Source organism: Epinephelus fuscoguttatus, linkage group LG16 (assembly GCF_011397635.1).
Source record: "Epinephelus fuscoguttatus linkage group LG16, E.fuscoguttatus.final_Chr_v1".
In the NCBI taxonomy this organism is placed as follows: Eukaryota; Metazoa; Chordata; class Actinopteri; order Perciformes; family Serranidae; genus Epinephelus; species Epinephelus fuscoguttatus.
In genome coordinates, this window is record NC_064767.1 from 26,937,158 (window position 1) to 26,962,831 (window position 25,674).

Sequence of the window (25,674 nt, forward strand, 5' to 3'; positions counted from 1 at the left end):
ACAGTCTGCTTCCTGATGACACCACACGCCCAGTGTACATGAACAGTCAGTGATATGCGTTTTCAGGCGTTTGATCTAAAATTGTGCTAAGACGCTTGTGTGGACACAGATCGTTTTCATTTTAGAGTAGATGTAGTCTATAAGCAACCAGTTACATCCCCCAACACACTTCCTTATCAATCATTCATCAGTTATTTCATTTATATACTGCTCAAGCATTGGTCATGGCTCTAGGTGAGTTCCTACATTGGCTCACATACTGCATGTAAAGAGCTAAAAGCAGCTGGAATGAACACAAGTTAAAAATGTCGGGGAACTTGGATTAATGAGAGAGGTCTTTTTTCTTTTTTGCCCTGTGACACAAAAGGAAAAATCCTTAATTGAAACACATTTTTTAAAAATTCACCTGATGCGAGAAGAACTTCAAATTGGCTCATTTGAATTATTTCATGGTTTATTAACCTGATTTTATTTCCAAATGATAACAAATGAGAACTTTTTCATTGTGCTTTGGCAGGAAAGCAAAATAGCCCTTTTAACAGCTCTCTTATAGTCTTATTTTTAGTTACCCATATCTGCAAGGGTCCAAAGACCAGAATGTGATCACAAAAACCGCACTTGTAGAGTGAATATGTATGTGCACGCTTGGCCGATACATGCATGATTCCCAAAATAGTATATATGAAACCAAGTGTGCGTCTGCTGTCTGTGTCTATGTCCGTTTTGGGGTTATCAGGGTCTTTACAGCGAAAGTGAGCTCCCCTGACAGGTTCTGTGTCTCAGCTAACACCTCTTTAGGGAGCTCAGGAGAAACCCAGACTGCTGTGTGTTTCAATATGACTGAGCGAGCCCACCAGCAATGAGTAAATATATGAGCCAGTGGGGCTCTAAATTTACAGTGTGACGTGTTTCATATTCCATAAGGTGCCATTCAAATGACCAAAGAAATCCTGTCTTAGAGTAAAGTAGCCACATTTCTAAGCAAACAGCTTGGCAATTGCTCACTGGGTGAAACATAAACACGACTGGCTTTCGCTTCTCTTTCTCTCACAACAGAGCCAAGCATCTTATTGGTCTCCAGACAGCAATCAAAAGCACAACGATATCTCAAAGATAGCTCGGTACTGTTAGACTGTGCTACAAGGCTTTGATGCGTTTTACACCCTGTCTCAAGAATATTGCGAAATCATGTGCTTTTGCTCGACCAGTTGGGCCTTCTGAGGCTGCACCTCCACGCTGTTTGGGGTGACTCAGCGCAGTCACCGTGGAAACATGACTGAATGAACAAAGGCAGAGAGTTTGTTAAACATGGAGGGGGCAAGGTCAGCTGGCCATGTGATGTGGGTGGTAGCAGCAGCAATTGGAGGCAGAGGTAGAAGGGCAAAGGGGGTCGCACGAAACTAATCAAAGAACTTCTTTGACTTGATAACCTTGTGTTGCTGCGACTGAATTTGAGCTGGGGAGCTTTTGCAGGAAAACTTTTCTTTTGTTGTAGTTAACTGACATCACGGGCAGAACACCTAGCAAGACCTTACGTGGCGTAAACTGATGCCTGACACTTGTATCCCCACAGTCATACACAAGTCTCACACTGACAAAAACAGACATAAAGAGTGGCTCAGGTAAACTGACGGCTGGATATGTGAGAAGCCTCAAATGCCTGTCAGGCTGTGTGAAAAATCACACACTGAGTCTCTATGGAGGACTCCATGTCACTGCATTCAGAAGAACCAGGCAGGAGTTCAACAGCCTTAGCCCCAATTATAACCCAGCAGATGACTGCACATCATACAGAGCGCTGTTACATTACAGTAAGAGGAAAAATGAATACTCTTCTATTACTTCTGACACATTCAGCTTCAGATCTGACGACTGATGTGACTGATCCCCGCTGACAGATCTGGTGACAGAAAAGAACTGTTTCTCTCTACGCTTGCACATCTGCAAGAATAAGAAATCTCCTGCTGGCACAGCAAACAATAGTGAAAGCCTTCTGACTATGCAACTGTAACTCACTTATGCCAGGCATTAATTACTAACTCAATATAGTCTGAGATCACACTGGCGTTTTAACAAGAGAGTAAAAAGGAGACATGCAGTCATATTCACACAGAATCAATTTTAACAATAGATCAGGAGATCAGTAATGGGCTGTTGAGTCTGTACAGCTACAGTATGCTCTTGTGGATAAACAGAGAGGAGGAAAGAGAGGCTTTCTCCAGGGAAAGCTAGATAATTCCCAATTGAGCCCATCGGCTCCCACCCACACGCACATACACACACACACACAAACACAGAAGAGACAAGACCGTGAATATTCATTAGGAGGATACTGAACTCTAATTAAGCAAGGTGGAAGGAACACAAGCAGGTGTGGGTTGCACCTGGTTTTTCAAAACCATTGCTTCTCCACACTGGGATGAGAACACTCTTCCTTTCTGCGGTTGTGACGTCACTTTCGGCACACATCCCTAACCACTAACAAACCTCGTCACCCTGCATTCATCTGCTCCTCCTACTGCACCTCTGAGGCGCTGGGGCAGGTGTGAAATTTGGCGGGCTAGGAAGCCATCCGCACAAGAGAACAGACAGCAATCCACACCAGGTGAAGACAGTCTTTCCTGCTTGATTGGCAGATACATTCCTGTCGGATGGCTCCAACTCTTCAGCTCAGACAGACAGAAATGTATAAGGCAGAGTAACAGGGCCATATGTAAAAACACAGCTGTTTTTTTTTCCCTCCTTGAGAATGAAAGACATAGCCAGTCCTCTGATATTTCACTCCAGTGCTCTTCAGAATCAACTTCAGAAGCTGAAACATTTAGCTACTGTGTTCTGGCAGCAGGAGACACTGCTGGAGTTAGACTTCATTCCACATTATACACAGCTGTTAATGCACTCAAACGTAAAAGTCCAATGTCATTTTTACAAGAAGTGTCCTGGAAACACACAATGCAGCTTCTATAAGTCTGACTCCATCTTGGGGCATCACCTGTTGCTATGAAGTCAAATCAAAGTCTGTCCATGTGTCACCTTGTGTGTGTGTGTGTGTGTGTGTTTGTGCTGGACTGTGAGTTAGTGAGAGCATGTGTTTTATCAGTTGCTGGCGTTTGTTTGAACGGAGCCGTGATGAAAGCCTAGACAAACACAAGGGAATGTCAACCAAGGACTAAAGTCAACACACAGAGCCTCGACGCTGCCAGGGACCCCTTGTGAGAGAGGCACGCCCTCCGACACCGCACCGGACTGTCTCTCCACACCGCTCCTCTCAAACCGACCTCCACCGGCAAGACAGAAATATACTCGACACATATACTCAACACAGGGACTACTATGCTCTCTGATACAGTATAAAGATATGTGAGGAGAATGTGGATTATGAGACAGAGAAAAGGAGGAAGACAGAGAGAGGAGAAAAAAAAACAAGCTCATAAAGAAACACCGCTAGGCAGTTTTTTTTCCTTTTCCAAGCAGTGGAGAGTCAGCTCAGCATACAGGATTAAAGATGGCTGGGGGTAAACACTGTCCAAACACACCACTGAAGTGCAACTAGAATATGTCCATTTCCATACTCTGCTGGTATGAAAAAAAAAGCACAATTAAAAATCTCCCTTGCGTTTAAAACGACCAACTGATGCAGAGAAAATATTCAAGGGAAGCTCATGGTACTTGCTTTGAATATATTGTTGGGATTATGGTCTCGTATTTTTGGTCTGGTAATGTACTGTGAAGGCAGCGGAAGGGCAAACGGTAAAGTAGGCTGGACAAACATCGAGCCCTATTCAAGTCAGTGCTGAAGCTTCACTTTTATTTTTTCTTTGTCCGTTTTTGTGTGGGAAGCCAGTAAAGTGGGCCTGAATCCCTATTGACTCAATGTGCTGAGACGTTTTCCCTTCTACCAATGCTAAAGTAGGCATGAGCGCTAATCCTTAGGGGTTAAATGGAGCCTCCTCTGGGGTTTCCCTATCCTGAGAGAGCTGGGGGCGGTTGCTGCCGCAGCGCGCACACAGAACTTTAATGTATTTGGCAGAATTTTGGCTCAACTTTTACAAACTCGATGCAAAGGAATTCCTGCTCAAAACTCAGTAATGCAACACTGAATCAGTGTTAAAGCAATCCATATGGGGGACGTGTCTGCTTAAATTCAAGGCTTCCCATGGCAGATACTCAGGTGAAAGGCATGAATAAGATACATGCTGCTGATGATGATAATGATGATGAAATTTTAATGATCACAGTGGGGAAATTAGGTCACTGGAGCAGCAGAGAGGAAGTTATAGATAAAGTAGAGAATGTACAGAGAATTAAATGCAAAACAATTCACAAGCATAATAAAAGAAAATAGCTAAAGCACTGCTGAGGATAAAAAAATGTAGCATCTGTGTTGCTGGTTAGAAGCTATAAAACAGTCAAAAAATATGGCAAAAACATGTTTGCAGCTGTTTATATTATCAGTTACAGCATATGAAAGAATATAAAAGATTGTGCAGCAGAGCTGTAGCCCATGCAAAAATGCTTCACAAGCTGTGCATGTGATTATAAAAAAAAAAAAGAAGAAGAAGAAATGTGGATTGTTAACTGCTTAAATAGGTATAGAAAAAATAGCTTTTGCAAATGATACAGTCACAGTGATTAATGATTCCAAATAGGGAATGCTGGCATTTTCCACATTAACAGTGACCTTTACAAAGAGAAGAATGCTTTGCTCACAGCCTATTGCAATGTTATGCAGAAACTTGATGCAAGCAGCTACGGTTCAATCAACAGGACTGTTCACCAGTAACACCCTCCACAGAAAGGGACCATTTCCATTTCAAATCGCAGCCATTTTCACACCGACACTGAGACAGCATCAGCAGCTGCCAAAGTCTGGCAGCTTTTGCCCTCAGTGTTTTTTCCTATCGCTGCGTATAAATTCACATCTTTGTTATTGCCTGTTTGATTGATGTCAGTTATAATGCCACTACTTCTATTTACCCAACACATCTTCCCATCTCCTCTAACGGCGATTTGCTGGTTGACTTCCTCTTCCTTTTACTGGCTGTCTTTGATGGGTCAACTTAAAGGAGTTCTTACTGGCCTGTGAAATGTCACAGCTTTGTCTTTATTGTTCGTTTGTGAAATTGGAGCATGGAAAGGTATATTTTCAAGCTATGATCTGTGAGAAGAAAGGAAATACTGCTGGGCCTAGAGCCCCAAGAAATTCTACTTCTGGAATACTGAAAAATTTCAATATAATTCTGTATTCAAGAACAATAAAAAAATTCTTAAAGGTGATTACTGCTAAATGATAGATATGGACAGAAAAAATCTATAGCCATATAGCAAGCACACTTTTTGCCCAGTTTAACTTTCCTTTATTCTGAGACAGACTACCCACTAAGCTGTTTACGAGGTTAATGAATAGCCTCGTAATGAATGACGAATATTCCACTTGTATTCCTGTTTACACGCCCTAACATGTCGTTTATCATGTCAAAATATGGAAAGTGGAATGGCTGATGATTGTGCTCAGAATTTTTGTGCACCTTCCACCAGTGGCGGACTTGTTTGACGGTATGGACACAGCCTCCCTCTTTCATTCCTTCATCCACCCTCTAGAAAAGGTAGACGTTGCAGTGTTTGTGTATGTCCATAAATCTGTTCATATCCAAGTCTTTCCGAGCATTTGTAATGTAAGTGGGTTTCATCTTCCGACCAGAAATGTTTGCTTTTCTTTTGGGCATGGACCTCTATGCCGGCCTTGCCAACTGTTAGCGACTTGGTTTGTGTACAATGTATCCATGACTAAGTCATATCAACACAGAATATGTTGTTTACGTGACACATATCAAATTGAGAGTATTATCATATTCTCAACAATAGTGGAATATTAGTGTGCATGTACCCAATGGTACTCACAGAAACTGAAACTGATTTAATGCACATGTAGATGAAGAGCATGTCAATGTCTGAGATGAATGTAAACATTCCCAACACACTCAAATCCTCCCACCCCTCATCCCTATCACTGCCAATGTAATGCACACCGCCACACACATCTCTTCCTGCAGAAGGTTAACCTCAGAAACACCCCAGCAACAGAGTGGGATAAAGAGGGTCTACTCCAGTTACTCCAGTTTTACCTAAAACATGTCATTCACAACTCCACCACAAGCACCTTGCACTTCTGCGTTAATGGGTGGGCGGGCAGTCTACGAACACTTCTTTCAGGAAAGTCATAAATGTCCCCTTGACTCAACCGCCGCTTTTATTTCCCCATCATCACTTTCTATAGGCTTCCTTTGAACGTGGCTCCTGGCTGCACAAGAATAAGACATCTGATATCCAAGTCACTCAGGCTGAGTGCTGAAGAACTGGTGTCAGACGCTGAGGCGCACACACCTTCTCCTTGTTGGGGTGGTTGGAGGTGTCGCCTGAAAACACCTTCTGGTGGAGTTTAATACCAATTAAGTGGCTCTGGTTCCTAAAGACGCTTCCCACCACCACAATGACAAAATGTTAACGTAACTCTACCCGTCTTCAACAGATAACACTGTAATGATGCAAACTGACTTATATCGCGCTTGACAACCATATGCAAGTGTGGAACTGGATAATGAGAATGTATTTTAAGCAAGTGATTGAAGCGTAAGCTCAGAGTTGAGAGCACTGTTGTTACCAAGTTTGCTCTACAGCGCATGATCATATAAAAATCTGTTTTGCTTTTGTACTTTTCTAGCAGTTATTTATTGTATTCAGCAGTGGAAAAAAACAAAGTTGAGAAATCATAAAAAAGGGTAATTTTTAGATATGACTCATGAGAGTAAACAAAGTCATCCAGATCACAGAGAAAACAAAGTCAGAGTTAGTGTTTGGCACAGATAAGTAAACACTTTGATCATCATGATGGCAGCTCTGTGTGACGAGACATCCCTTCTTTCATACTCCCCCTTCTCTTAACCCAAAACGCTGTTGCCTAAGAGCCGTACTTCCTGTATTTGTTCCAATCAACAGGGCCATTACAGTCCTAGAGGTCTTCTACAATCTACCTTATCTTATCTGGAGCAGCAAAAACTTGGTTTGTTCCACTAGATAACATTAGCCCTGACTTCCTCTCCTTACAGCTCTAAACCCTGACTGACCCTTTCATAAGATACTCAAACTCCTAATCTCAAAGGACTATGGCACTAAATTCACCCATGTGATGCTGAGTTCAGGAATCAGAAAGCTGTGTGTTTGTCTTTAAGGCTCTGTCGACGCTTACACAAGCATATAGAGTCCATTGTAAAGATAAATGCTACCATTTAAGTAAGGCTAGAGAAAAAAATACTAAATTGGCTAATTACTGATTTAGTGCAGGACTAGTAAAGCAGTTACAAAGCAAGAGAGAAGGGCTTCAATTAGCTGCATTAGAGTTGTATGCTGGACTGTGAAAACACTGTATGGTAATTCTATCTTTTATCTCTTTTATTGTGCTGATTAGTGCAGTGGGGAGGGGGAGGGGGCCTATCTAATCTGATCACAGAGCATTGTGTTTGGGGTCATTAACCTATGGGAGGTTCTGAGGTTGACAAGTCAGCGCCTACCCCCCTCTACCTTTTTTTATGGAACTCGCTCATCCCTGAGTTCCTCTTTCTCTGCAGAAAACACAACAGAAACAACCAAAGAAAACAAAAGACGAGGGGAAAAACAGCCGACGGGGCTATTTGCATGGCTTGTCATTCTTCCACAAACACAAGGCCCAAATGACTACTGGCCCCTGGACTTGCCTAAGCAGCAGGATGTCGGCCCCTTTCGTCTCAGTTGTTGTTGGCTCTTGTCTTTTTCTGGGCCGCATCCCAGTCCCAAGAGATGAAGGGGGTCAGCCTATCTCTCAACATCTGGGATCTGCATCAGAAAAGGCTAGTACCTTACTGCATGGCCTAATGGCAATCATGCCCGTCTGCTTTATGCAACTGACATCTGCATTCATAGGCATAAAAAGATCCAACAAGCCCCATCAGTCAGAGCTTTCTCCTGCCAACCATTTTGGGCAATTCATGAAGCCTGCATTTACATCTCTACAAACCCACACTAATGAAATCCAACATCTGTCTACATATTTACCCATTCACTGATTTATATATTTTTCCATAAACCCTCTGTCTATCCCTGTCACACACATTACACCCTCTGCAAATCAAAAATGTGAATTTTCGCGTATAACCAACAGCACCTCTCATCCACAAATCCTAGTTAAACTGTTGTGATGCTGAAAAGCTGCCTGTCAGGATGGCAGAGCGGAGATGAAAGGCCCACAGCAAAGATCTCTGCTGATTGCCTGTAGAGGATGAATATGCAAATAAAGCAGAAGGTAAATGAAAAACAAAGCGGGGGTTTTGGCAGCAGCCTTTTTACATGTTCCCCTTTATTTGGCATTGGTTAAGAACACGGAAAGTCTATCAATAATGAATTCCAGTCAGAGCAGGGAAGGAGACATGAGGAGAAATCAGTCTCCATTTTTCCCCTGTGAGCCCCTGAGCAGTTTTGGGGCCTATTGTATTTCACACAAGCTTTTCAGCGAACAAACGCTAAGCTTAAGTGACAGATAAACGGAAAATTGAGGGAGATAGAATAATATCCATAACACCTAGCTTACATTGCAACAATCAGACTGGGTCTGCGTGTTTTGGCAGACAGTCCAGAAAGTAGGGCAACACAGCCTGCCAACTGCAAGCCCGATCTATTGACCACAGCAAGAGCAAAAAAGTAAATCAATTATCTGGTCGAATGTCTGTCATGAGAGACAAAACCTGGGATCGGGACAGTCTGACATAGAACAAGACCAAGTGCACACTCAACAGTTGTTTCATTGCCACCAGAGCCAAAAAGCACTTTAGACAGCACTTAGCAAAATCAAGTGGCTTAATATATTTAGTTATCTTTGCAAACACACACAACAGAGTAGGAAACAACTGTCTGTTGTCCAAACACAGTGAAACTAGCCAGACAGACTAGAGTGCATCCTTGGGAAAAGGAGAGCACCCATCCCCTTCAACAAAAGATGAGCAGGGCAACAGATTTTCCCTGGTCTTGAGATAACAGAAACCCAAAACCCTCGTCCTCCAGTGGGGCTCTTTGTACGTCTGAGAGAGGGTCAATCAGCAGCCGCTGACAGATGTGTCTGCAGTCGATTTAGCAGAGGAAGGCACGGTGAGGTCAGGCATAGGTTTCTCTGCTCTGTCCCCCTGGAGGGAAGACAAGGATCAAGTCAGGATGTCCGAGACTGACCTTTTCTCACCTCGCAGCCTTTGGCATACAACACCTGGATGATGATAACATAGTTAAGCTCATTAACAAACTAGCGAAACATTAAGCCGCAGTGGAAACTCTGCAACACAATGGAAATTTTATTTCATACAGATTTGCCTCCAAGTGAACGACATACGGGCAGACCATTTATATTTGTCTAGAAATCCCATTGTGTTTCGAACAAAAGTGAGAGCCACTCCAGCTGGAAAGCAAACAAATCTGAAAAACTCCACTGGAGGTCTAAGTAGTTTTGGCAGATGCTCCAAGCTTAAGTGTCTGTTCAATTAGGCACTCCAGTTAAGATGGCAATCACGGTTTAACCGTGTGCCGATGTGTTGAGGCTGAAGCTGGAACACGCTCTGTCCTGGCAAATAGCTGGGCATGAGATGTCAGCGGTGGTCAGGCACTTAGACAGTCACTCTTGTGTAGTGCGCACCATCCTAATGAGGCAATAACAATTGCCAGGAGTGGAGGTCCACATCAGCTCATGAGCAGACAATGAGAATACTAAAACAGTCTAAATGGGGACATTAAATGAGTGAGTTGTGCTGTTGTTTATGTCAGGAAGTTGCATCCATGAAAGGCATTTTCTTTAAGTTTGCTAAATTATTACTCTGTGTGAACTGAAGGCATTTGCACAATATTACAAGGCCCTGCTTTTCCTTTCACCCGTTGTCAGTAAAATATTACTGGGTCTCTGCTAGTTTACTGACAAAATGTGTTCTTTAGCTTTTCTAACAGTCATTAATTATCACACAGCAGCTGCTCTCTCTTGACAAACAGAAAGCATGATGAATTTCAGCTAGATATTTTAGTATCCCCAGACCGAGTGAATAACACCTCTCTAACAAACCTGTTTGTTTACTGAAAATGAATGCAGACCCTCCAGGCATTCATAACTAAACAGCATAATAGGTTTGAGTTAATTAACAAAAAGTAGTATTTAGTGAATGACATGTAAGGGAGGAGTCTCTGCATGACATAGACAGCTGCACACAGATCTGATCATTGACCCACTGACATCAGCAGGAAGCTGATATTCAACAACAGATAAACAGAGCTGCTCCACTGCAGCTCAATGCACCAGGTTGTGGTGTCTGTCTTGTCTGGTAGCCGGAGGGGGAGACACTGGAGATGACGCAGGGCAGCAGAGAGTGTTGGCTGGGTCAGCTCTGCTGTACGACCCTTTGACTAACAGGGTGACTCACTGCTGCTTTGGGCCTAGACGGGAGCAGACCCACTGTTTGGCTTCATTTAAACATGAAACCAAAGAGGGTCAAACAGAGAGCATGAGAGACAAAAGTCAGAATGGTTCAGGTGTGTCAGGGTGACTCACATGTCCATCCTATATCAGCGCGCACACACATATGCTCATCATACGAACACATACGCAGCTACACCCACAGGAACATATATCAGGAATTAGCACAATTTGAAATTCTTGTTATAAATTATTCTGGTTCCCTGTGACAACATCATCAAATATTCATTACCTGTCAAAGTTTTTTTGTTTTTTTTTTAAACAGCCAGTCTTCACACAAGTGCTTCAAAAAGGGATGCTTTTTATTAGCATTTCAGATTTTTAGATTAGACTATTTTTTTTACACTTGCATGGACAAAATAATTTGGGTTTACAATTGTGGAACATTTCTTTCTCTTTGAGAAAAGACATTTACATCATCCAGATAAAAAGAAACACCTGCGACAGAGATAATTGACAAATCACAGCATCGGTAATGAAGCCCCTGATGCCAAAAAACCTCATCGTGAATTATCCTGACACATCTCAAACAAATATGCAAATGATAATTTACCCAACAAAGCCACACATGGCCTAAAACAAACCACTACAAGTAAGAGGCTCTGTGTTTGTCTAATTCTCACCAACGTGAAGACACGTACTGTGCATTTCCAATTCTTTCCCTCCTTTTCTGACAGTGAGCATTGCTTTCCAACCAGTGACTATTCACTCCTCTTAAGTGCACACATCTGACAAGGATGTGAGTGCATTTCCCCTTTCCTCCACTCCCCCTAGTGTATCCATGCAACACTGCATTTTTTTCCCTATGCATCTCCCAAACAGAGAGAGACAGAGAGAGAGAGAGAGAGAGAGAGAGAGAGAGAGAGAGAGAGAGAGAGAGGCCCCTCCTCCAGATGACATCAGTGCTCTATTGAAGCTAGAGGCAAACACAACTCCACATTTGTATTGAGATCTACCCGTGCACCTACGTCCTTGCACAGCCTACAGATTTTGTGTGTGTGTGTGTGTGTGTGTGTGAGAGGGGCACCAGTAAACATAGCAGTGCTGCTACAGATAAACTCCAAATAGCTCTATAGCCTTGTTGAGTGAGTGACAGGAGTTTTTTTTCTGGATCTGAATTTAAGTCCTCATAGCCTGGATTGGATTATTATTTTTTTTCCCCCGTCGTGATACCCAATTTAAGAGGATACCTGTTACTTTCCAATTTTTTTGGTTGATTATAGAGGTAAGTGCGTTTTTTGCTGGTACAGTCCTGTTGGGAATGCATCCTTTTCATCTTTTTGGATCTTCTTTCTGGCAGAAGGAATTTAAAGTCATACGGGATCCACAGGAGTTGCTTGTATCTTAATTAGTTGCCCTCTTTTTTCCCCACCTTTCTTTTTTTAACACTCGGCCCATGCGAAAAAAAATCGGTTTCTCTGATGTGGATGTGTCACAGACGTAGGGAGGCTTTCATCTATGCCATAGTAAGAAAAAAAATCCTGAGCGCACTTTTTTTCTAAATAACCAGCCAAACAGAGCTGTGTTAGTTTAAGCTCCGCACTGCAAGTCATTCTGCTCAGCTTGGCAGATTAAAATCGGACTTCTTCTTCTTCTTCATCTATCTCGTCATCTCAAGCCCCCTCTCGTGCCTGCAACTTGCTGCTTCGATCCTGTGCTGCGTCCCTCTTCATTCTAACACACACACACACACACACACACACACACACACACCACAAACACCACATCTCTGTCTTCTCCTCCGGTTTCTTCCTCTGCCGGTAGAGATGCATTTCTTGTTGCGACACGCTGAATTTGCTTCTCGATCACATTCACACTCCGCCTCAGTACATTGGTCACAACATGTAAAAAAAGCACTTAGGAGAGCAACAGGGGCCACTGGAATCTCTCTGTTCCTTGTTTCATTCCAGCTTCTCATTTTCCCCTAAACCAGTAGGGGAATAAACAGTGTTGAATACGCAAAACTTGATAGGATTAGAGGGACTGTGTGATTTAGTCTCGGCGTCGCAGCCCGAGCAGACACCCCGGTGTGCAGCTGAAATTGCAGTGCAGATCCCGCGGAGTTGGACATGAAGGGGCAGCTGGAGAAACTCCGCTAAATGCGTCTCCGGCGTCACTGTCTGGACGACTCGGACCAGCTCTGATCGTGCCCAACTCCATTGAAATGTGCTGTGTGCAACTGTAAGCATGTCTGCAGATAATACGGGCGCCCCCCTCAAAAAAAACCCCACCATACGTTGTGGGAGCTTTGTGCTGGAGGGGCGCAGTCATGAAGGTCTCCTGAAAATGCACAAAATCCAGTGAAGTTTCGCACATAAGCAGCGGCTCATTTTGCGCACACAACATACTGTAGCGTTAAAACATATCTCTGACATGTGTGTGCTGTGGCAGCTTTGTTATGACTGGCGTATTAATAAGCATCCAGAAATAAACGCGGTTTACAGTAAGATAATACCTCCTGCTCATATGGCCGACTGACACTCTGGTGTTAATCTAATGAATCAAATGCCCGGTTCATGTCTTTTACATACAAACCTGATATTTATCCCATTAGATCCATGTAAAAAAGTGGGCGCCTTCGATTAACATGCACTGTACTTAAGCTGGATGTATTATTGGCAACACCAGGGCAGGGACTGTTGTTAATCCAATTTAACACGGCCTTTTATCTTCATGAGACAATAAGGTCATCCAAGCTTATATATATATAAATATATATGTATATTTATAGGCCTACACCCTGATTTCACTAAATCATTAATGTAGTGAAATTCAAACTTGACTTCAACTGTCAAGCTATGGTAGCTCTTTGTTGTTCTGTGTGTTGCAGAGACAAAGAAATAAATTGCCTGTTAATAGCAGACATGAGGACAGACCCAATTGTCTTCACTGATGACTGCCTCAGGCAAAAGTCCCCAGTCAATTGCTTTCAGAGGGAATTCACACTGCAGATTAACAACTAACCAGGTCACTACAGACAGAATCTTCTATTGCCAGAAAAGTTAAAGCATAAAATATGAATGACTGTGTTCGGGGGGGGAAAAGTAATAATACGACTTTCATAACTACCAAGACATTATTTCAGATTCGACACTGTACTCTGCAGAGGCCCAATTCAGTTCTTTTCATAATTTATTCAGACACTGAGCAGTCTCTTTTCACCATCTATTCCAAGCTTTAAGAGGCAGTTCGTTTTATATTGGTTACTAAAAGAGAAGGTGTAAACATGGCTGCAAAGCATATATACTGCAGGAAAAACCTTTGCAAGCGCTATGACTCAGGAAAAACTGTAGATGGGCATGTAGGGAGGTTAACAAATCTCTGTATTGTAGGTAGGTGTCTGGCCTGTGCTGAGATGGGCTCCTGTGAGCAGCTTAACATGAGTATTTAGTGTTTTGGTGTTTGCTTGTCACATACAGGCACACACACACATTTCATCTTGCAGTGCCTACCACCCCCATGTGGGGAAAAAAACACTGCAGCTGCTACAGATCTCTCCTTTCAGGCTGTTACAAAAGAGAGACCCCCGTCTGTCCCAGGCCTCTCTTGTGCTCTTAATGAGCCAGCAAAAGTATCATCTGGTCAGCCCATCTAAAGACAGCTCCAGGAGGCCACATACCAAATCTGTGAAACTATCAGAGATTTTTGCCCATTTTCTCTCCGGCTTAAACGTGTCCTGTGTCTCTGTGAATTCAGATGTGACCATGAATGTTCCATTGTGTATTGCCACCACAGCAGGCCGCTGCCTGGTGTCCTGACATACTACTTACTAATATGTAAATCAGTTGCAGACACAAGGCTTCACATAGCACACAAAAATGGATAAAAACTCACCTCGGCTAGGAGCAGAACATCATGAAACAAAATATCTAAATACAAGAAAACACAAATGGATATTACATTTTGCCTTCATATCAAGTTAGCTTCAACTGACCAAAATGAATGCATTTGCATGATCATGCAACTGTAATGAATCACGTTTTCCAGTATCATTTGACTGATTTAAACCTATGAACTTGCCAAACCTTACTGCAAAAAAATACATTTTCAAGAACAAAATATGACCTACACTAACAATATTGTGTGCAATCAATCATATTTCAAAACTATATTATGAATTAGAATAAATAATCAACAGCAGATACAAACAACATTGATTTCCCAATGGAGAGCTCTACTGTGGTTCAAAATTAATTTCAGGGCTTATGAATAATTTAACAGTCAGCCATTACTACTTCTACAGCTCTTTCCTCCCCTAAATGCAGCCTATGCAATATTATTCTGTATTTTACGTAACTAAAAGTCATTATAATCTGCAATACTTCTGACAGGCATGAAATTGTTTCTATTTGAGGTTTTCCAAAGCCTTTCTTGTGCAGTGTATGACTAGGGGGCACAAAGTCTTGGGCTCTGTTATTGCAGACTAATGTGCATTTATGCGTGTTGAGCTCACAATGGCTATCAGTGTCCAGCTTTGTGTGAGCCTTCCACGCTCTCCACTGAAAGGTAACTAGCTGTATACACACACACAATTTTACCAGGATGCTCAATTTAACTTTGCCAGTTCAGATTAAATGAAGCAGAAGCCACTTTGACTGCAAGAGAAATCTCCTGTTGGCCGGCGGAGATTATTAGAACGATGGAGAAAGACATCCATCACTAAAAATGTGTAACTCAGCCTCCATTGAACTGAAAATGGTTGTATGTGTTCTGTGGGTATACGTTATTAGTAAATGCAATTGAAAAGGCTTGTAAAATGGACTGTGTAAAGTAGAGGCATTTTTAAATTGCCTAAATAAAATGTTTTAATACCTAAACCCCCTCTGTTGAGGCTACAAGGTCCACATGCTTGCCTTGTAGCGAACAATGGAGAGGGGCCACTCTCCTGAAATCCGATGAGTGTGGAAAAAGAAAAGGGGGAAAAAACACCATAGCATCTAGGCCTTACTGTGCTCCTCGTAAAGTATGTGTGATGTGCTTGGTTTAAAGCAGACATCTGATAAATCACCCACAATACAAAACCACAGTGAAGACTATTAAGCTTCAGTATGTTTTGCTCTTTCTACCTATATTTACACCAGTGCTCATAAATGAATACCAGTGTCCCCTGGCCCCCGTAGTGGACACTGAGCCAGACTCTGTGATCTCAGCAGGTAACAGAGTTGTACTGACCAAAGACAGGCATCAAACATCATATATGTGGCTATTTATGCAGAGAATCATCCCACCACACATCCCTAAAATCCTATTATTCCAAGTGCAAAGAGGTCTTGCTGGGTTCCCTCGATAAGATAGAAATGCAGAGACAATTACTTTCTTTTATGTAATGCTAAGAATTCAAGGATTCAAATCAAGACTACATACTTAACACTTAACAGTATTCAGAGGATGGAGAACTTTACAAAATGAGGTGAAAAGGGCTATTTAAAATTGAAATAGCTTGACTAAGTGCTGCATTAAAAGTTCATTCCAACAGACAGACAGCACATATCCCTCTATCATCCCGCCATTTTCTAAAACTCCATTACTGAATTTCATTTTTTCCCCCTTGTCAGACTCCTTTATTCCAGAAGTTAGTAGAGGTCACATCTGGTGCTTTTTCCCCGGACTCTAATCTACAACTAATGTAATACTGGACTATGGGGCCGTGTTTAGATGGAACAGAAGGAAGGGGGGCCGTTATTATTAGACAGCATCTCAGGAGTTGTAATCGAGTTTCAAGCCTCTCAATTCCCTAATCTTCTCCTTGTCATGGGCTACAACTGTTAAATGGCTTGGCCCCTTGTTCCTAATTTACCTTTACGTGTTTTACAGCAAACACTGTCCGCCAGCAGGTCACAAGAATGGTTGCATATACAGGCACAAAGCTATTGTGCGTTAAAGAGGAAACATAACATTTTCTTTGGCAAAGGAAATTCTATTTTTAACAAACAGAAACAGCATTCATAGAGGATGGGGCTGGGGTAAGAGGTCACAGAGAGGAGCTGGAAGTGACAGCGATGGATGCAGCAGCCATCCTCCTCTCCATACAAAAAATAAAATGGGCCTCATTAGTCAGGGGGGCCTTTTAACAATGTGAGTAATTCAGTAAGCACCAACTGGATCTATTTTTTCTCTTATGTGTGGAATCTGAACTAGCCTTGCTGCTAAACTAGCACAGACTGCATTTTTATAAATCGCAGGACTAGTTCCCTTGTAAAACACCAAAAGCTCAGCTGAACAGTGAGCTGGACTGAGAAGGGGCACAGGAACTCCACCCTTAGCCATTGTGTTGGGATCCAGATCACTGTTGTCTTTCGTATGCATACACATTCTTTCTTGTATCACCATAGAAAAGAAACGTGGTCTTTAAGAGTAACGGGCTTTAAAAGGTCAACAGGCTAAATCATAGACCAGGAGAAAAGGGTATTTCTAAATTAGAATTGACAATGTAAGGGAGGTCAGAGATCAGTATCAAACACATTCCTAAACTGAGTAATACATCTAGTTCATTTTAGGTTTCAGAGTGATATGCTTATATTTCTATCGGACTAAAAGAAGAAAGTTATGCACAAACCATGTGCAGTAAATGTCTTATCAGTTTTAAAAGATCACTCTCTTGTTGCCTGATAACTGAAACACTATTTTGTACTGAACGAATGTGGGCACTAAATGTGTTTGTCTCTGGTTATTTTTCAGCGCGCCATCCCAGGTGTGAGGAGGGCACAGTATGAGTCAAGCTGCAGATTCGTGAGGGAGGCTGGGCCCAGAAGGATAAGCACCTTGCCCTGTTTTGCTCCTTAGAGGAAAGGAGAACATTGGTTATCTGCTTCTGGAAAAGGGACCAGAGCCCTGGATTAATGTGTACACAGGCTCGACAAGAAAGCAGAGGATTCTGGGTTACCTGAAGACCTGGAGTACACAAGTGAACAGGCCTGTATTGAGCCTGTGGCACAGGGGATTGGCATGGCTCAGACCAGCTTTGTGTCGACTCATCATGCCTGTCGGGCTTGATTGCAGAAAGGAGCCTAAAGCTTGCCCCGTTCTACACGCGGAACACTATACAACACCCAAAAAATCTCATTTGCAGTTATGACTGTTGAGCTCAACACCCATTAGGATTTTTTAATATTACCTGAGAGCGCATGTTTTGTCAGTGAGAGGGGGATGCTTTTTCTTCAGGCTTATCTGCCATGGTAAAGGCATTGAAAGCATGAGCCTCTGACTACACAGAGGAGGTCATCGTCCAAACAAGGATCAGCTCGACAAACACTGACCAGGTCAGGATATCACCAGAAACCCCTCGGACAAACTTTTCCTTTGAGAAAGGATAAAAGAAAATTCAAGAGGAAATCTTGATTGGATTTTTGGTGGCTGGGAAGGATTAACCACATCGTATAAATCAGGTATGACAAATACGGATGGCTTTGCTTCTTTCCACTTCACTGACCAGACCACAATTTCTAATGAGACGTGCAGGAAGAGAGGTCATGGCGGGAATGCATAATTAAAGCAATAAATCTTTATTAGTGTTATTAAAAGGAACTACACATCAATGGTGAAAAAATAAGACCTTCTGCTTTGCACCACGGTTTTGTTAATTTCAAGGCTACCTGTCGTAAGTTCATAAAGTGTGAAATTTAATATCTTATTTTTTATGAGACTGATTTATTTAATTAGATACATTTTAAACAGATCACGATTACAGCAAATATCATGACCAGTGCTGCACGGATAAACGAAGCTCACAAATTTCATCTTGTAACCTCAGAAATCTCTCAAAAAACCCTGTCCTTGGATCTTAACATGCTCAAGTCTTTTATCAAACCTCTTTTCTGTGAGGAGAGATTTTTCTTTCCTACCTTGTAAGAGGCCAGTTAAACCCCAGAATTTGAATGACGAAAGGCATGGGTAATGACCTAACAGGACTTAAGAGTATGTCGGTTCCACACCAGTTCATCAACAAAGCCTGACTTTGTTCACTCTCGTGGTCTGTAGCGATGAAAGGCAGCCTTGAGATACAGAAATGTGTAAAACAACTAGGGAGTGCGATTACGTTTCACAAGTCAGGGCCAAAAAGCAGAGGCACAGAGATTCAATTCACAAAACTCAGAAGTTGGAACATTTCTTAAAAAGCAATTCTTTTTCTAACGCAGGTTCATTTTTGAACCTCTAATCCTAGAAATCTACAGATGATATAAAAATAGCTCTGAAGAAAACAGTTTATTGCAGGAAAAAAAAAGTTTACTTTTTTTTTTTTTTTACTGTCTGGCAATCCTAATAATCAATTCATATAAATTTAATAGAAGGATTTCAAACCGATTTTTTTTCAGCAGTTATTTAATCTAGAAAGTGCTGCAGGCAGCATTTCAAACACCCAGCAATTATGAGAACAGGAATTTGGCTCTCCTTTAAAGGCCTTGTGCATTAAATGTACCCTTGTGTCTTCTCCCCAGGGGCTCTTGAGTGATTAGACTGCCAGGCAACACAGCTTCAAGATGGTGCGTCAATGCAAGGCCTTTATCCTCTTCCTCACCCGGGTCGGGCTGCTGCTGGGTCTTGCTAACCCCCTGATGACCTCCGCCTCATGTCCCTCAGCCTGCCGCTGTGATGGGACCTTCATCTACTGTAATGACCGTGGCCTGACTTCCATCCCTACTGGTATGCCCCAGGATGCTACAGTGCTCTTTCTGCAAAACAATCGCATCAAGAGTTCAGGCATTCCTGCAGAGCTCCGCAAGCTGACAAATGTGGAGAAGATCTACCTTTACTGCAACAATCTGGATGAGTTCCCCACTAACCTTCCTCTTGGGCTGAAAGAGCTCCACCTTCAGGAGAACAACGTTCGGATGATTACCCATGCCTCTTTAGCTCAGATTCCCTACATTGAGGAACTACACCTGGATGATAACTCTGTATCTGCGGTCAGCATAGAGGAGGGGGCCTTCAGGGACAGCAACCACCTCAGACTGCTTTTTCTCTCCAGAAACCACCTAAGTACCATCCCTCTAGGCCTACCCATGAGCATTGAGGAGCTGCGCTTTGATGACAACCGCATCTCCTCCATCTCAGAGCAGTCGCTCCAAGATCTCATCAACCTGAAGCGACTAATCCTGGATGGTAACCTGCTCAATAACCGTGGGATTGGGGAGATGGCTCTCATCAACCTGATCAACCTGACTGAGCTCTCGCTAGTGAGGAACTCGTTGACAATGCCCCCAGCCAACTTGCCAGGCAACAGTTTGGAGAAGCTGCAGCTACAAGATAATCACATTAATCGGATCCCGCCTGGGGCTTTCGCCTTCCTTAGGCAGCTGTATCGCCTGGACCTGTCTGGCAACAACCTGAGCAGCCTCCCACAGGGTGTGTTTGAAGATCTGGACAATCTCACACAGCTCCTGCTACGCAACAACCCCTGGCAGTGCAACTGCAAGATGAAATGGGTCCGTGACTGGCTGCGGTCGTTGCCATCTAAGGTGAATGTACGTGGCTTCATGTGCCAGGGTCCTGATAAGGTCAAAGGCATGGCAATTAAGGACCTAACTACAGACATGTTTGACTGCACGGAATCAGAACTCAACCCCACGTATGAGACAAGCACAGTCTCCAACACTTTACGCCCCACACAGCCCCAGTGGCCCTCGTTTGTGACTAAAAGGCCTGTAGTAAAAGGGCCTGACATCGGTAAGAATTACCACAGCACCACAACCTCTTCTGGCAGAAAGATCATCACCATCAGTGTGAAGTCAAGTAGTGCTGATGCAATACACATATCATGGAGGGTGTCGCAGCCCATGACTGCCCTGCGGCTCAGCTGGCTAAAGCTGGGACACAGCCCTGCCTTTGGCTCCATCACTGAGACCATTGTGCAAGGGGAGAGGAGGGAGTACCTGCTCACAGCGCTGGAGCCAGAGTCTTCCTATAGGATATGCATGGTTCCCATGGAGACCAGCAACATTTACCTGTCAGATGAGACCCCTGTTTGCATCGAGACAGAGACTGGTTCTCACAAATCATACAACCCGACTACGACTTTAAACAGAGAGCAGGAGAAAGAGCCTTACAAAAATTCCAGTCTGCCTTTGGCTGCTATCATTGGAGGGGCTGTGGCTCTTTTGGCAATAATCATGTTGGCACTGGTGTGTTGGTATGTCCACAGGAATGGTTCACTTTTTTCCAGGAACTGCACCTACAACAAAGGCCGTCGGAGAAAGGATGACTATGCTGAGGCTGGCACTAAGAAGGACACCTCCATCCTAGAAATACGAGAGACATCTTTTCAAATGATACCTATAAATCACCTGCCTGTGTCCAAGGAGGAGTTTGTGATACACACGATTTTCCCACCTAATGGCCTGACTTTATACAAAAGCCCACACACCGACAACAGTATTAACAACAGGAGCTACAGAGACAGTGGAATACCAGATTCAGACCACTCCCATTCATGATATTGCGCATGGTCATTCATGAGGAGTGCGTGACATAAACAGAGTGGCAAGACTTTTACAAAACACTGGATCTATAAGACTAAGGAAGCAATGTTCTGTACATTTGCCATATAATTTATATTTAAGGACATTTTATGAGGATGGAGAACGTTCCAGTTGCAGGCCGTCACTGAACCATCAGTGGGTATTGTAACTAACTGCAATTCTATATTTTAGGAATTTGTAGTAATTTGTACTGTACTACCTTTGCTTAAGGTTATCGACCAACTAAAAGAAACTCTGTGTTCTACTGAGATATGACTTGTCAACTGTGAAAGTGGGTTTTCATTGCTGTGTTGAACAATCAGACCTTAGAAAACCTTGTAGTATAAGCACAGGTCATTCTTTTAACTTTGTGGCTGTCTGAAAAACAAAAAGGCAAAAAAAATGACATGAAGTAAACTAAGGCACAGCTGATCAACTAATTCGCAAAGCAGACATGTTGCCCTCTAAAAATGTGAGCAGTCAGTAGCTGTCTCCACCTAACACAGACCAAGAGTCTTGTTCTAGTATTCACCAGGTATGGAGTACGAATACCTAAAGATGAGGTGCCATGCTTTATTTCTCTGCTTTGTTCAGTGTGTGATTTTAATTTCTGTTTTGCAAGAAGAGGAAACACAGCAAAGCGACCCAAGCAGGGTTCCAGTGTTTCTGATAGGATTGTAGACCACAGCACAGGGCAGATAAAGCACACCGACCTTAAGGAGCTCTCTGCTCCTCAAAACAAGTAGGCTGGACCGGCTGACACAGAGGACCCCCCACTATCTCTATTTGTACAAGCCAACAATGGCCAAACGACAATGGCGGCATTCTTTAGTACCATGTACCATACGTCATTGTAGTCACCAGGCCAAAAAGACAAAACATGTTGGCTTTCATTAGAATTACCACAGTGTCAGCAACTCCTTGTTATGAGTATTATTTTGTATTATTTTCCAAATGAACACACTATTATGTTTCCACAATTTGAAGTTAACTGTTCTTAACAATTGAAAACCAAAGTGCATTGTATGCCCTTTGGCCAGTCTTGTATGTGCCTTGATCCAATGCTTCTTGTATTTAGCTTTTTAAGAAACCAGTGACTTTTTTTCATACACACTTGAATATGAAAAATATTGGTCATATTACAGAATAAAAGTGGACAAAAATAACTTTGCTCGTCCTTACCTTGAGTACACCAAACCCCACTCAAAATACTTTTTATTGTTCTGTTCAATCATGATTATCCCATCATGCTTTGCTGTGATTGCTCAATTTATTTTATTCTACTCAAGAGAATTATATCTTTGTACAAATGTGAACTGCCCTGGAGTAAAAAAAAAAAAAAAAAGAAGGCTACAGGGGAGCTGTTTTATTCATTCATATTTCAAATTACTGTCTCGGCGCACAATCCAAAAATGCTTGGAGATGAAAAACATAACCTACTGTATTTTTATCCTCAACAATGATCTGAACTTCGGAGGTCTTAGCTCATAGCGTTAAAGCCACATCTCCCCTTCCAAGACACAGTGAACTCTTTAACAATAACCGAGATACTGTTCTTGAAACCCAGTTTTCCACTCCATGGGCAGTCTGCAGAGCAACATCTGCTTGAGGCTGCTGTTGTTCTTTCGTGTGGTGAAGCCATGTGTGACTTATCCGATTGGCCAGAGAGAGAAATGTCATGGTAGAGTAGAAATAGGCTGCGGAGAGATTGGACTCTGGGGTTTGATGAACCTCCCAGGCACCAGGGCAACAGAAAACTAATGACGAGGCACCATATGGAGGGTGGTACAGGCAGACCCTGATGGGGATGCCCGTCCCTGCAGAGGACAGAGTATATATACACTGCTCTGGGCTCCAGGCAGAACACTTAATGACATGGTTGCAGCTCACCCGAGCAAGGGCCCATGAAAAGGTACACATGCAAAAGCAGTAAAATACTCTATTAGCCCATTTTACAAATGTATCCAACAGACCATCTTGTGAAAGCTAACATAAAGTTAATGCATTTCGGATTATACTCACCAGACTGGAGCACTGACCGTGCTCCTACACAAAAGCACATAAGCATTCAGTGTGTATCACAAAAAATATCGCATACCCACATTCACACACCCACAAGCTCTTAACACAGGGAAAGCTTTAATTACAGTAAGAGGAGCCGCTAAAAGCTGCACACGCCATCCAAACCTTAAGTATACACTAACTCTGCCCTTTACACTAAATATATATCACATTAACTTGGAATTAAAGTAAACAGATGGTCTACTTTTAGATACTGAATAGTAATAGTTTCCATATGAACTCTGTCAGCAGTTTTTTGGTTTTTGACTGTTCAGCCTTAGTCCTATCTTATTTGGGTAAAGAAATATGAAAACTACAAGATAAAACCTTGGAATGTCTGTAATTTTTATTTTATTATGCTGAAGTGAGCAAAGCATCCTTGTTTGAGATGACATTCTTCACACTTTTTATGGTGGCCTTCTTCAGAAATATTAAATAAATAGCATCGCATACTATGATCCGTTTTTAGGTAAATTACAATAAACAAAAGGATGTGCAGTTTTCTCATTGCTATTATTGGTCTAGCAGAAAGCAGACAATTCAGTTGGTTTCACAGCATCGGCTTCTCCCCGATGAATGTGGTGGCTCTACAAATGTTGAGAAATGGAAAAGTGAGCAGGGCGTCCATATGTCTAGTAATTGCAAGAACCTCTTAAAATGTTTCAAGTGTTAGTTTTGAGCCAGAAAGACTACAAACATAGTGTATCGATGAGATCACTGCAATTTCTTTCACTTTAACAGCAATCATTTATGTGGTATTGCTGAGTTTTTGGGACTTAGTTAATTACTGGCGTGGGTGTGTAGTGACATGACTATGCTGACCATTTTTAAAGTTCTGAGAATGAGAAAGCCGCTCACACATTTCTCATCTGTATGATAAATTACAGTTTAGCCAAATGGTGAAAGGAGCATGCTATTGTTGTGACTTTCACTGAAAATAATACATTAACCGGAGCAGCTTTGTGCAGTTTGGTTGACCTAAGTATGAGGCAAAATTGATGAACCAGACTGCTGACGACCCCATGTGACCTCACTTATCACTCATGACCCTTGACCCATCTGTCCTTTTAAACTATTCCTTAATCACTCTCATGTTCTCACTGAGGTCAGACAAGTCTTTAAACAACACAAGATGCCACATGCATTTGTCTTCTGTGTGACACACACAGCACCTAATTATGTTTGTCTTTTATGTAACCCAGAGATTAAAACTAATGGCGGCAGCTGCACTGTCTGCCCCAGGCCTATTGTAATGTACTGGTCAGGCAGCCGGTCACATTTGCATACCTATAGATGCTCGTATCAAAGCGCCCCTGGATGACCTCATCGTTGCCAATAGCTGGGCATGGTTCTTCTCCGTCAGCACCATTAGTAGGACAAAAAAAGCACAGGCCGTGTGACCCTATGACTGATTAGAGGTCAGTGAGATAAGGTCAGACTCAGTTCAAGGATCTCAAGAGATGAAAAAAGGATGCATATCAGTGCCCACAAAACATAGCAAGTCATCAGGGACTCTGATAGGCGACCTGTCCACTATAAGGATGCTCTGCCCAGGAGAGACCCTCGGCACCAATTACGAGACATTCTTAGGAGGGATGCCAGAAATTATGGGCGAAAACACTACGATGCCAAGGCCACCTGTTAAGCTAATGGCTTAATTGCCCTCAGAATCATTCAAAGGCTCACAGCATAAGGTTAAGCCAATGAGTTGATACAGAGAGGACCAATTCAATATCCTTTGATATGGTTTATCAACATGATTAGGCATGCTATGCTACGGTGCCTTAATAAACTGTACAAAATAAGAGAAATTACTCAAATTTGACAGAAAGGTAAAACAAATCAACAGCAATGTGTCAGGGTTAGGGAATTCTCTAAGTTACATACTCCACTCACATGGGACTCCCTAAAAACTTGGCATTTCACCAGAGGGTGGTGCCTAGCGTCCTGTGTCACACAGAGTGTTGGTGCCCGATGCAAAGTCTCAGCTCGTATTGGGTCGTCTCAGCACTTTTTAGATAAGATAGCAAAACTGTAACCTGAAAAGTTGTTTATTAACCTAACCGACAACTGAACCATAAGATAAACATACAGAAAACCTTACGCCTCATTGTAACTTCAATAAGAGGTGCCTTTTTATTTTTGTGTGTATTAGTTTATGACGATACACTTAGATTTTATACTCCTTGTACTGCTGGCACAGCTGCAACCACGATTGGACTCCCCTGCAGATTTCCAAATGACTTTTACCTGACCGCTGAAAAATTCTCAAACTGACCTTCATTAACAAATAATGGAAAATATAAAATTGGTGCTAAAATAAATTGACATTTAGATGGACTAAATTATGTCCAGCATCAACAATCAACTCACACTGGGGGTCTGTCTTTTGGTGTTAACGTTGTATCTTGATGCCCTGCCTAAACAGGCTCACAAGGCAGACTATCAATTTCCATGTACATAGGCGTGAGCCCAAATAAACAAATTAAAGGAAAACATAAATCATATCTTCCTTATGCCTTCATACTTGACATGCAACACATCATTTATCTCATATTTTATGTATTCTTCAGTTCAATTTGCCTAATTTCCCAAGCTTTAGAAACTAAATTAGCCTTTACTTTG

General features: G+C 42.4%; 2 protein-coding genes across 3 annotated transcripts in view; one reads left to right on the top strand and one right to left on the bottom strand.

Moving 5' to 3' along the window:
* The window catches only part of macrod2 (mono-ADP ribosylhydrolase 2), a 467,780-nt gene that overhangs the window by 356,412 nt on the left and 85,694 nt on the right, over positions 1-25,674 (bottom strand). The gene's annotated exons all lie outside the window — the stretch shown is intronic.
* On the top strand, positions 11,457-23,015 carry flrt3 (fibronectin leucine rich transmembrane 3). Its single transcript, XM_049600011.1, has 3 exons — positions 11,457-11,759; positions 17,213-17,919; positions 18,970-23,015. The coding sequence occupies exon 3, from the start codon at positions 19,012-19,014 to the stop codon at positions 20,962-20,964; it is 1,953 nt and encodes a 650-aa protein (XP_049455968.1). The 5' UTR covers positions 11,457-11,759; positions 17,213-17,919; positions 18,970-19,011; the 3' UTR covers positions 20,965-23,015.

Coding starts and splice junctions, on each gene's coding strand:
- flrt3 (XM_049600011.1), top strand. CDS start 19,012: ATGGTGCGTCAATGCAAGGCCTTTATCCTCTTCCTCACCCGGGTCGGG.